Source organism: Chondrus crispus, genomic scaffold (assembly GCF_000350225.1).
Source record: "Chondrus crispus Stackhouse genomic scaffold, scaffold_18, whole genome shotgun sequence".
NCBI lineage: Eukaryota > Rhodophyta > Florideophyceae > Gigartinales > Gigartinaceae > Chondrus > Chondrus crispus.
In genome coordinates, this window is record NW_005179058.1 from 207,263 (window position 1) to 220,144 (window position 12,882).

At 51.1% G+C, this 12,882-nt stretch overlaps 3 protein-coding genes; 2 read left to right on the plus strand and 1 right to left on the minus strand.

Annotated features, from left to right (window-relative positions):
* Positions 1–2,557: 2,557 nt before the first annotated feature.
* On the plus strand, positions 2,558–4,594 carry CHC_T00003193001 (hypothetical protein). XM_005714604.1 is given in 2 exon segments: positions 2,558–4,474; positions 4,475–4,594. 1 exon segment carries the CDS (start codon positions 2,558–2,560, stop codon positions 4,472–4,474), a length of 1,917 nt encoding a protein of 638 aa, XP_005714661.1. The 3' UTR covers positions 4,475–4,594.
* Positions 4,595–4,656: 62 nt separating this feature from the next.
* On the minus strand, positions 4,657–6,705 carry CHC_T00003194001 (hypothetical protein). Its single transcript, XM_005714605.1, has one exon. It carries the CDS (start codon positions 6,703–6,705, stop codon positions 4,657–4,659), a length of 2,049 nt encoding a protein of 682 aa, XP_005714662.1.
* A 3,495-nt stretch (positions 6,706–10,200) lies between these two features.
* CHC_T00008397001 (fructose-1,6-biphosphate aldolase, chloroplast precursor) lies at positions 10,201–11,679 on the plus strand. XM_005714606.1 is given in 2 exon segments: positions 10,201–11,445; positions 11,446–11,679. The coding sequence occupies 1 exon segment, from the start codon at positions 10,201–10,203 to the stop codon at positions 11,443–11,445; it is 1,245 nt and encodes a 414-aa protein (XP_005714663.1). The 3' UTR covers positions 11,446–11,679.
* Positions 11,680–12,882: the final 1,203 nt, after the last annotated feature.

Genomic DNA, 12,882 nt, shown 5'->3' on the forward strand with positions numbered 1-12,882 from the left:
TTTAGTTGCAGAATTGCGGTGGCGTAATATATCTCTAATAGAGTTGCGACGCAAAATGAGGCGAGTGTGAGTGATGGAAGACTTGCGTAGTCATTGGTTATGATCAATGTGAACTTCACATTGTGAAGGGATTGAGGGAGGTGATTGTGAGTGCCAAGTAGTAACTTATTGGGATCTCACTCGACATCCTCACCCTCAGCGGCCTCCATCCGTCTCTCATGGTGGACAGGCAACCGTCTATTATGCCAATGCGCAGGGCGCTCGCCCATGTATTGCACTTGCGGTCTGGCCTCGCTGCCGGTCCCGGGAACTCAGACACACTTTCAGTGTGCGCTCGCCCTTCTGCGTCCGTATAGAACCTAGACGTGTCTGAGCACGCACAGTGGGCCGTACATGACGAGCAGACCCTGCAGGATATCCACCTGGTGCAACCCCTCTCCTGACACGGTCACACACAATCCTCGTCCTCTCCTCGGCATCTGTCTGGGCACCGAAGCCCTTGCGAAGATAGGCGGCAGACTTTACTCCCTTCACCTCTTCTAAAATAGTGTGGCTGACTCTGATGTTTGTCGCCAGCCGTGTTAAGTTACTGTGGTTAGATTGGTTTACAGTTAAATTTACAGTACTGTCATGGCTTTCACTGTGGCCAGGAGTGGTCACAAGTTGTGACAGTCTGTAACTTACAGTACTGCAGTGCAAGGGTACAATATGTATGCGTCCTGTACAGTACTGTATGTTGGTGTGAGAAACGATCTGGGGAAAGGGGGTGCCGGACAATCGGGGGTTACTCCAATGGGAGGATGAACGCAGGTGACTGCAATTGGCGGTGCAAGTGCTGTACAGCAGCTGCGCAGTGAGAGAGGAGAGCGGCCAAGAATAGAGAATTGAACAAACTTTTTCGTAGCTGTGTGTCATGGCGACACGTCGTCCTCTGACAGATCTTACAGCAAGGTTGCCGCAGGGCGAGCCAATGGCTATCCCTTCGACGCGCTTACAGAGGGCTCGCGGAAAACAAGATACTGTATATACTTTTGAAAGATTTGAAAAATAAACGTGTCCAAATGTCAGCCTACCGCCTGATGTAATGCCGCAAAACGGTCCATTTCAGAAGCTTAACATCCCCGCAGCAAACACGTCGCCACGTGTACTGCGCCACCCTTCCACACGTCCCTCCCGCGGGTCCGCTCGGTCCTTCCGCACTTTCCGTCTCCTAAAAATCCCACTAACACCACACCCACGGTCCGGCACCCCGAAGCAAAACGCTCCACGCCGACACCATAGACGCATTGCAAACTCATCTCTTCGCCACCTCACTCCAGCCATCCCCAGCCCCGTTTCCCCCCCCAGCCCCCCCCCCCCCCCTTCCCCCTCGCCCCCCCTCCCCCGCGAAATCTTCTCCGGCAAGTCGCTCTCTGCCTTCTCCTTGTTTCCACCAATTCATTTTCCTCTCGCGAGGTCCTCGTCTGCATTCGAGTCAAACGCCCCCGGTCAACGAACGCACTAGCCGTTTCGCAGTCATCGTCGTCCGCTCCAGGGCGAGTATTTAATTCTCGTCATTCCTTTTCCTTTACTTTTCTCAATGAGTTTCTTTCGAAGTGACCAGACCAACTCGCCCCTCAACGATCTTCTTTCCCGATGGGAAGCCGCAATCCCCAATTCCGTCGCCTCCTCCTCCGACGACTCCTCCACCGCATCCACACCGCCTGTCCCATCCTCCACCGCGTCTAAACCATCATCCACAGACACCCCTTCCCCGGAGCCTCCAACCCTTGATCAATTTCTCGCAGAAGAAGATACCCCCCGCGAGCTTCGCAGCGAAAACAAGCGTCTCATCGCCTACATCGCCCATCCTCACACCTTAGGTCAGCTCATGCACCGCGCGTTTATCGTCCCCGCCCAAATCGCCGCAGTCGCCCCCAACTTCGAACCCAGGCCCATCCCGGGCTCTCTCAGTACCGGCTTTGCCAAGCCCGACCCGCAGCTCGATGATACTGATCGTCAATTCAATCTCGCCTACATCGCTTCCGAATTACTGGCAACGGACAACAAGATCATCGCCGATTCCATCCTAGACCATGACGACATTTTAGCAACCGCCTTCGCCGTCGTTGAGGAGACAGATCGCGGAAAGCTTGACACCGTCCTTGCAATCCACTTTTCAAAGCTCCTTATCAGCCTCTTGAAAAGCCACAACGCTCGCGCCATTGAACATCTTGCGGAAAGAGGCCCCAAGTTTATCAACGGCATTCTAAAACACATGGACTGCGGGCCTATCGCGGATCTTGTTGTCCGCATGCTTGAAGGGCCGGATACTGAACAGTCCGCCTATAGTGCAAACTGCAAGAAGAGACCTGCCGGCCAGGCTTTAGATCTCCTATCTAATGCTGATATCTTGGGTGGCCTCGCCGAATGCTTTGTCCGCGCTTCAAACGACACACCGGAGACTGCCGAGGGCCCCGCTGACGATGCCACGTTTGCGCCAGAGGATGACACTCATGACACTGCACAAAGTTCTTATGAGCGCCAGGGAAGACAGCGTCGATTGCGGGAGGAGACAATGTCTAATGTAACCTCTACGATTCTTGGACTTGCGGAACGACTTTTGCAATTGCCGGATCTTAACTGTACAATTCCACCCAAGCTTAGTCCATATCACAATCCAGTTGTCGTTTCGCGATTGCTCGATGCCGGTCTCTACGCGAGCTGCAACGGTAAAACGGAGAAGGAGTTGTCGGATGAGGCCAAAGTCATGGCATCGAGTGAAGAAAGAGTGGAGGCGTTTAGCCTGCGAAGTAATTCTGCGTTGCTGCATAGTTTGGGGCTGGCAGCTAATCTCATGACTACTCGAGCGAATGTCGTGAGGGACGAGGATGAACCGTTCACTCCATGTGTCCGGGGCATACCGGGACGACCGCTATACTCTGGCCATGGAATAGGGCCTGGGGGCACGGCGAACAAGAACATGGATCGCCCCAAACTACCGCCCCCTGACGATGCGACCGAGGAGGAACTCAAACTGCTGACGGATCACACAAAGAAGAAGCCTGGAGATGCTATTGTTGAAACCGCATCCCTTGAAGCCGACCTTGCGATTCGATTCTCACGACTTTCCGAAATGTTTGGGAATGGCGACGAGCTGGACGGTAACGGCACGTTACGTCCTTTGGGGTCTTTGCGCTTGAAGCTGGCAGAATTCTTCACGGCTTGCATGAAGAAAGCGACTCAAGATACAGTTCAGCAGATATCTGATCTTGGCGTCCCCAAGAAGCTACTTGAATTGTTTAGCAAATATCAATGGAGCTCAATGTTACATGGTGTGATAACGAAATCAGTTAGTGCCGCATTCAGTGGGGATGAAGATGGGCGACCTAGTCGTTCAGCTTGGTTCGCGGCAGGTTTAATTCCATGGCTAATTGCTTCATGGTCGAAGAATGCAAAACAGGGGAATGAATCTATACGAACGAGAGCAGGCTACATGGGACACTTAATTAGGATTGGGACCTCACTTATGGCATATATTGAAGAGAGCAAGGAAGAAACAAACGCAGAGTTGCCCAACGAGGACGATCTAGAGGCTTTTAAAGTCTTTGCAGATCAAATCCTCGGACCGGCGCACAACCGGGAATCAATGCCTCTTTGTGGGGACTTGAATGACGCTGACGAGGACGAAGGAGAAGAAGCTACAGACGTCCTGGAAATGGGAGGAATGTCATTTGTGGAGAATCCCACCAATAGCACTCCAGATGTACCAATGCAGTTTGGCTACAGTAAGTCTAGTGATAACGACTCGGAAGATGAAGATGAAATCAAGCCAGTGGACGTCGATGATCTTGATCACTTTGGAGCAGATGACGATGATGTACAGGAGGTGAAACCCCTTGTCGATCATGACATTCCGCTTGCCCTGCGAGAACAATTGTCAAGAGCTGAAGACAGTGAAACGATTAAGCAAGTAGCTGTTGAGGCCTTGGCGCAGCCCTCTAGAATACCCACAATTCCGACGAGTGAGACAAATGACCTTCGAAGTCGGACGCAAGCGGTCGAGCAAAACAGTATTCCAATGGATGATCTCAGCGGCGTGATAGATTCCGTGGACTCATCCTCAGAGGATGAAGGTTCTTACGTGGCCTTTGTGGATGACCAAAAGGAAGAAGAAACGGCTCAGGTCTTGTCTGGTGTTGGCAATCTCAGAATATCCGAATCCGGAGCAGGAACATCTCTAGACGGTATTGTAACAGAAATTGAGGAACCGGATCCAATTTTACCAACAAACGACACTGGCGAGCATTTGCAATCTTTGGCGGACAACATCATCACTGCACCAGACGATGCTGAGAATTCGTCAGATGAAGAATATGAGGCTTGGGAAGACCCAGCAAGAGTATCTACTAGCACAAACGCAGCCTTGGGCGTCGGGTCAAAAGCAGAAGAAGTGGAAAAGCCCGAGTCAGATAGACCGAAATCCGTAGCATAGCTAATGACAAAAAGAACATACGCGCTTCGAGGGGTCTTTTTTCTTCGAGACTCCATTCAACAATATGTATAGCTAATGAAGTGTCATCAACTGTGAAATCAAGGTTGACGTATTGCTTTTGTTTTTGCGATCCATAGTTGTTGCAGTCGGATCTACCGCCACGACGACTCATTACGGACTACCTACGATTCTTGAGTACTCGTAAAGTATGCCCCAATGCTCCCTCGCACCCCTGACGCGAAAGAAACAACGGCTTCCCTCAGAACCTCCAGCTCTGCTTGTTTTCCAGAGATTTGTCCTTCGACTTTCATTGCGACTTGTTTAAGAATCCCAGGGGCTCTCTTCCGGTGAAGGGCTTGGTAGGAGATAAACGAGGTTCGGATGGTTGCTTTAGCGTGAACGAGGTCGTGCTTTCCACTGATTGCTTGATACTGAACATTTTGGAGGGCAATTACTGGAAATTTGCGCCCGTATCGTGTTGTTCGGAGAGTCTTCGGCAGGAAGTTCACGTCAGCGCCAGCCAGCTCAAGTGCCAAAACGCAAATTTCGCTTCTAAGTTCGTCCGCAAAATATGCAAACCGCCTATCTCCAGCATCCGTAGGGCTAGAAACATGTAAGGCGATGAAAGCACCATCGAACTCCATCCCGGCTACTTGTGTGCCAGACTGAAGATCTACGATGGAACAAATACTCCGCGGATACTGCGAATACAGGTTCGAAAACGTGATCCTTCGGGGAATTATGACCCCGTCTGGCTTTGCAGTCCATCTGGACTTCTTCGGCCATAGATTGGCGAAAAGGATAACTTGCCCTTCTCCCCTCAAATTTGCTTGAACGTCTTCGGTGGAGTTGTAAATTCGAACTAGCTTCCTGGCGGATTGATCAAGCGGATCATCAGCAATGCCACATATCAGCACTTCGTTCACGCTACTTACTGACCGCCTTTGTACTTCAATCTCGTCTCCATGACCTCCACACACTTTAGTACGCTTTCCTTCGGCAGCAGCGGGCAGTCTTTGTCTCCAGATCTCTTCATGTGTAGATCTGGCTTCGAATTCAGCATCCTCCCGGCGGAAAACATATTCTAGGGCATTGTCCTGCTCATTCGCGTGGCCTCGATCAACTCTCTCCATATAGAAAAGTGGGTACGAGCGCAAAATAACCGCGTATGTAGCTGGGCATTGACCACCATCGTCTCTTACCCACTTTAAAGAGTTGCTGCATAATGGAGCGCGCTGGATACCGAGACGCGCAGCTGTGCTACTTTTGCGCTTCCGCACATTGTTTGTACAAATTCGAAGTACACTGGAGCAGAGCTCATCACCGTCCCCGCAAAACAATTCACGCCTCGTAGAAGTAGATTGCAAACGAGCACCGGCCACATGAATTTTCTCCCCTATGCGGAGCTTTCCCCTCAACACGCGCCCCTCTAGGATTGGATCAAGAACCGCACGGGCAAGATACCAACCATCCGAAAGGGTCAGAAGCAGTCGTTTCTGTGCATCTTCTTCAATATCTGCTATCACAAGAACCACATGTGACGCTGGAGCGGAATCGCGTCGCATCATTCGAAGAAGATGCGGCTGGCGATTCCCATGCCATTCAATGGAGAATCTGCGCAAGAATTCGCGGATGACGTTTGCCACAGTGAGAAAACGGTGTCCCCATTTGCAGGTGAGGTCTAGTCGCCCGAGCTTCCATACAGAAAGACCGTAGGTGAGTTTGGTCCAAGCCACGCTACCAACGCATGGAGCAGGTTCCTGCGACACACCTGGGTAAAGGGAGGTCATCCAATCAATGCAGTCATCGACTCGGAACTCATCCACCGAGTCTAGGTGAAGAGTCGTTGTTATCTCTGCTGGGAGGCACGAGATGCACCCGAATGAGCTTTTTTGAAAGGAAAAGTCAAGGCAGCGTTTTAGACAGCCCGGTTGCACCAAAAAGTTGAGAGAGCCACACTGCGCAGCGGGTACGTGTTGGCTCCCCTCGTGGTGATGACGCTGCCGGCACTCAAATCTTCCGGACTTCAGCAATCGTGGAATGGCAACATTTGGGACCGCCCGGCATGTTCGCTTGCTTGCCTCGATCAGTTGTTCTGGTCGTTTCCCTGTTCGCAAAAGTTGGCGCGGGCGCTTGAAAGGCGTTGTCTTCATACCCTTACGCGACTTTCCTCGCTCCCGAATTTTGCGGTTGGCAGAATCACCTTGCCCAAGAACTACATGACTTTGCATTCCCTTTCCAGATCCTGTTGGCACCTGTTCAATTCGCGTAGCGAATTTAAGAACATGTTGGGGGGTGTTCAAATGAGTTTTGTCCAGACCGTGGGAGGAGCCGAGCTGAGCATTGTTTCCTTTGCTCACTGGAGTTCGCGGCTGCACTGGAACCGTTTTGCCTATTCCTGTGGTGAACAAGGGCACCGTCAATTCCACTTTCTTACCTGATTCAGTCGTAAACAGTGGTGGGAAGTCCACTGCTTTTCCTGACGCTGCTGCGAGTATCAAGGGTGCGCCAACCTTCTTTCCAGCTCCCGTTGTAAACATCGGTGGCACGTCCACTTTCTTTCCTGACCCTGTCGTGAACATCCGTGGTACGTCCACTTTCTTTCCTGACCCTGTCGTGAACATCGGTGGTACGTCCATTTTTTTTCCTGACCCTGTCGTGAACATCGGTGATACGTCCACTTTCTTTCCCGACCCTGTCGTGAACATCGGTGGTACGTCCAACTTTTTTCCAGATCCTGTCATGAACAACGGTGGCAGGTCTGCTTTCTTTCCAGATCTAGCCTGAACAAATGGAGGTATATTCACTTTCTTTCCAGCCCCAGTCGTAAATAGCGGTGGTATATCTACGGTCTTTTCTGGGCCTGTAGTGCTCAGCGGGGGTATGAGCTTTGTCCTTCCCGATCCAGTGGTAAACAGCGATGGAAAATTATCAACGTTCGCTCCTCGGGCGCTGTGTTTTGCAGTCATCTGCGTGTACCCATGAAAAGGGTCCCGTTCGCGCCCAGGTGAGGACGGACAATGTACATGCTCTTCGCCAGAGTCATGATGAACTGTTTCGTTTGAAGTCAATCTGTCCTCGTTCCCTGGTACCTTTTTGTCGTCGTGTCTCCAAGCCAGTGACGCCACGGGAGAACCGTCTTTGTGCGAAACATCAACGTTATGTGATGAAAGCTTCGCAGACTTCCCGCTCGTGGTTTGGTCTTCGACCGGTTTCTCAGACGCCTTCGGCGGTGCGGGCGAGTAAAGGTTGAGCGGGATGGGGGTTACCGTGCTCATATTGGACAGGCGCCTTCTAGTCCATGCGGGGCTGCTGTCAGTTTTTCCGGGCACAAAGCGACCTTGTGAACACAAATCCATTCGTCCATACTGTCCTAAGGTCGATTCCCTTTTCAGCCTCGTGCTCTCAGCCTCCTCGTGGTGAGGTGAGGTCACGCTTGCCGGCGAAGCATCGTGAACATCAAGATTCAATTTCTCCGTCGAGTTTTGTACAGCCCTGAGCTCGCGTTCCGTTTCAGGGTCGATGAATCTGAGACCAGAGCTACCCGGCGTATCCGGACTCATACCGAGACATTTCTGAGCGCGACGAATTTCAGACGTAGTGATCATGAGCGGCGTGCATGATGCTTCTTCGCTTCTCTTCGATGCACAGCTCAGGTTTCCTTTGTCAGGTGTGGAACCGGCTTGGTCCATGGCTGTCAGTAATGAGCGGGCGACGAAGGCGGATGGGGCGACGGGCAAGCTTCGTTGCGACTGAGTGCCGTGATTGGGCTTCGGTCGACAAGGAGGGGAGTCGCGAATTGGATCAGAGCTCTCTAGACGGGGGCGTTCGTTTGTCGGGGAGATGGCTTCCGACCCGAAAGACAGTACGGCGGCGTCTTCGACATCTTCGGTGTTATCTGGCTGTTGTGCCATGGCGTAATTATGTTGCAATGGCCTGCAAACTGCGTTCATTGCCGGCGGGAACTCTGCAATGTCTTCGGAAGTCGATTGCGACGGGTTGGAAGTCTTTTCGACACGGGAGATGCGGAAGACGCCTGATGAAAGGAGAGTCATCTCCGTGTCGGAAGGCATGAAAGTGAAGGAGGAGGCTTCCGCGGCGGCGGTCCATGCGGTCCTGCGACGCTTGCGCGGCATCGCTAAAGCAGGAGGTGAAGTGGTGCGGATTGCAGGGTGCTTCGGTCGGGTCCGGGAAGAGGGTGTGCGATGAGTCTATAAGTTGCGATATTGAATTCAGAGATTGGCGGGAAAATTTAAACATTGAGGAATTCGATTCGGTGAAGGGGGGGAAAAGTTGAGATTGAAATTGCAGTGCCTTTCATTGTACAGATGTACACGTGGAGTTTCGGCAGTTGCTTTTCGTCCCTTTTTCTGCGTTTCGGTTGGCAATACTGGGCGATGCCGTGACAGGTGACAACTGCGACTCTCTCAGCCAGCCATGACCTAAGGAAGCCTTTGAATTCAAGACTACAGTACATGCCATGTACAGTAATCTTGAAGTCATGCACTACATGGAATAGAATGAGGTTTGAGGTTTGAGCTTTTCCTCGAGCTCTCTCATACCGCTACAGGCAACTCGTGGTAGCCGTTCACGCGTAACAAGAAATGGCGCTGTTGCCCTTTAAACGCGTCTTATCCTTAAATGGCATGTTTACGTTTGAAGTAGACAAAGTGTTGGGGCCACCAGTCTATGCATGCGAATGTGCCATATGCGGTATATGTTGCTCACATTGCAGAAGAGCGGTGGTGTCCTGCATGTTGATGAATCCAAGGGCGGCAAAGCGTGGGGAGGCATGCGCACTAGCGATATGTAGGCAAAAAGGTCCAGCAACAGAGAAGCGCGATGGCCGGGTCCTCCCCCTGAGACCCGGCTCCGTCAAGACAGTTCTGTTCCATGCCTTCATGTTTGCCGTCTTCACTGTCTGCCCGCAATGTATGTGTTCGAATTCATACTCCCGTTTGCTACGCTCTCGTTGTCGGCCTTCCGTGTTACAGCACACTTCTGTTCGGCTTAGCCTATAAGCCCCCCGCATTCATCCCCCACAAATGCATGCATCACACTGATGCCGGTACTGCCCTTTTCCTCAGCTTCAAGTCCTTTCATCTTTGCATGATGCATCGCGTTGCCCGCCGCTGCCCTTCAGGCCAAGCAGCAGCTCGCCGCCTATCGCTATGTTTGCAAAATACGTTCTGACGATTTTTCGCGCAAGTCTGTCCACTTTACTTGACTAGTGTCTAGACGTAACGCGTTAACGTTTCCTTGCTTCTTATCAGGTTTATGTGATTCCTTCAACAGAACCCTGAGGCTTACCCCTCTAGCTAGGATAGACACTAGCAGTGTGGCTTGAACGGGTACAGTACCAACGGTACAGTATTGGATCATTGGTCCCGTTTAACTACTGTAGTCTCCATTCGGATCGGATCACATCTCGTGCATTGCTGTCGTTTCAGACTATTTCGCAGTGATTGGGCGGCACATTTGCAATGTCGATTAGCATGACTTGGCATTCAATAGTTGGCTGTATTGGTGATGACGATCGTGTCCACACAATCTCGTCAAAACTATGAGCGTCAAAGTGCTCCCATTCGTAAATACTGGCCGTTGACTACCGCTTTCGTCTCCTTCTTCTGCAACTCTAACTGAGCTGGGATTTCCGACCTCCCCCACACCACTTCACTACGCTGCGCTCCACCCCTCTCCTTCAACACAACCGCAACCACACCGAAATGGTAGCCTTCGTCTCCGCCCTCCCGGTCTCCCATGCATTCAGTGCCACCCCCTCCACCGCTGCCTGCATGACCTCTACCTTCATCGCCTCGCGCCGCGTCACGCACCTCACCCCCCGACGTGTCCGTCCTGCCCCTCGCATGACCTTCGAAGCGGGCGTATTCGAGACCTCCAATCCTTTCGCTGCGGAGCTAAAAGCCACTGCTAAGTACATCGCCTCTCGAGGCTCGGGCATCCTCGCCAGCGACGAGTCGAACTCCACCACCGGCAAGCGTCTCGCTACAATCGGCCTCGAAAACACCGTGGACAACCGCCGCCGCTGGCGCGAACTCCTCTACACTTCCGACATTGGCGACTACATCGCCGGCGCAATCATGTTTGAAGAGACCCTCTACCAATCCGCAGCCGACGGCACCCCCTTCGTCAAGATCCTCCAGGACAAGGGCATCGTGCCGGGGATCAAGGTTGACACAGGTCTCACGGCGCTTCCCCGCACAAAGGCCGAGACAGCTACCTCTGGTCTGGACGGCCTGCCAGACCGCTGCAAACAGTACTACGAGCAAGGCGCACGCTTTGCAAAGTGGCGTGCCGTCATGCGTATCAGCAAGGCCGATGGCGCGCCTTCCGACGCCGCCATTCTTGAAAACGCACATGCCCTCGCCCGATACGCGCAGATCTCCCAAGCCAACGGGCTCGTCCCCATCGTCGAGCCCGAGGTCCTACTTGACGGAGATCACAACATCGACGAAACTGCCTATTACACAGAGCGCGTTCTCAGCTTTACCTTCCGCGCGCTTAACGAGTACGACGTCTGCCTCGACGGCGCCCTTCTCAAGCCTAACATGGTCAACCCGGGCACGGATTCACCCAACCAGTGCGACGCCGCGACTGTCGCCAAGTACACGTTGCAAACTATGCTGAGGGGCGTCCCCCCGGCCATGCCGGGCATTCATTTCCTCTCCGGCGGTATGAGCGACCAGGAAGCTACGGAGAACTTGAACTTACTTAATACTATTGAAGGGTCGGAGATCGCCCCTTGGAGCCTCAACTTTTCCTACGGGCGAGCCCTCCAAATGGCCGTGCTCAAGACATGGGGTGGTGATGATGCTAACAAGCAGGCTGCGCAGGAGCTCTTGGCTAAGCTGGCAAGGGCTAATGGAAAAGCTCAACTTGGAGAATATGAAGGCCCGCACCCGTCACCGGGAGGCAAGGTCAGAAACTTCCAGCCGTTACGACTTGTGTAGATTGTGAAGTTGTGGATGTGTGCGTGGGGTACAGTACAGAACGTATAAAACGCTAGGTGCACCCCACCATTTTTGAGTTTCAGCAGTGATGTATTGAAGCTTCCTGTCTAGACTAGAGATAACAAGTGACCTCATACAATATCACTCTCCTTGTCGGCTTGTTTTTTCTTGACATGTGGTTATTCAACAAAAAAGAAAAAGATACCCGCTCCGCCGCACTTAACCTCTGATTGTGGAAAGATGATTTGAGTGACGACTGAATGTCCTTCCCTGTCGTTTTTAGAAATGCGTGGCAAAGAAGCTATTTTGGGTAACATTTAAGCTTTTTGTATTGATATCTTCGAAACCGAAACGCCTGTTTAAAAAATCAACAAGAAATTGCAACTAACTTAGATGCTCAGTCCTTCAGTCTATTCGAAACTGCTATTCTGATCTTCTGCAAGATGTTGTCGCTGAGGGTAAGTGCGTTAAAGAAATTATGTTCAAAATGACTGGAAACGGTGCGAATTAATGCACATATGTATTGAAAAAAGTCGCCTCCTTGGAAGCACATGGCATGTCATCTCTACCGTAGTAGCTCTTTGCCTTATAGGAGGGCAGTTTTTTTGCAATAATTTATACTCGAAACTTGAAACTTTGCAAAGTCAATTTGAATACCATTTCTTTAACGGACATGACGTCGGTAATAGCACCTTGCAAATCGTTGGGATAGCAGTTGTCAATACACAATGAAAGACTAAGAATCTAGTGAAGTTTCAACTCTCAATTGACATTTTAAACAGGCGTTTTGGTTTCGAAGATATCAACACATAACGCTTTCTAGTTGGTCAAAAAGGCTTCTTTTTTAGGCATTCTGAAAATGGCTGGAGAAGACGTGCAGATCTCACCAAACTCCACCCTTCCGCAACGGAGAAGTCAACTGCAGTGGCGAGAGTATCTTTTTCCTTCTTGTTGAGCATGCACAAGTCGAGAAAAAAGGTTGAAAGTACCCTCATATGAGGTCACCTGTCGTCTAGACACTAGTGTCCTAGACACTAATGTCCTAGACGACAAGCGATTTGCTTCATATGAGGTCAGGCATGGCCTCATATGCGGCCGGTTTAATTGCAAAAATATATACATTAAATTGAACATTTAAAAAGCTACCTTGGACACTATTTCCTTAACGTACTTGTTTTCGGAAATAACATCTCACAGATCGCCGGGATAGCAGCTTTGAATGCGCAGAATGATTGAGAGAGTAATGCAGATTGTACGTAGTTTTCTTTTTAGACTGGCTTTTTTTGCTTCGAATTTATTTTACATGTCGTTTTAAGGTGGTTTAAAAAAGCATCTTTCCATACATATCTAAAAACGACCAAGAAGAACATGCAGTCATCATAGAGTTCTTTCTGGTCCCAAGGCAGATGTCAAGTAGGGTGGTGGGGGTAATTTTTC

Excerpts from the sequence above, each read along its gene's own strand:
- CHC_T00003193001 (XM_005714604.1), top strand. The coding sequence starts at position 2,558 with ATGTCTAATGTAACCTCTACGATTCTTGGACTTGCGGAACGACTTTTG.
- CHC_T00003194001 (XM_005714605.1), bottom strand. The coding sequence starts at position 6,705 with ATGCAAAGTCATGTAGTTCTTGGGCAAGGTGATTCTGCCAACCGCAAA.
- CHC_T00008397001 (XM_005714606.1), top strand. The coding sequence starts at position 10,201 with ATGGTAGCCTTCGTCTCCGCCCTCCCGGTCTCCCATGCATTCAGTGCC.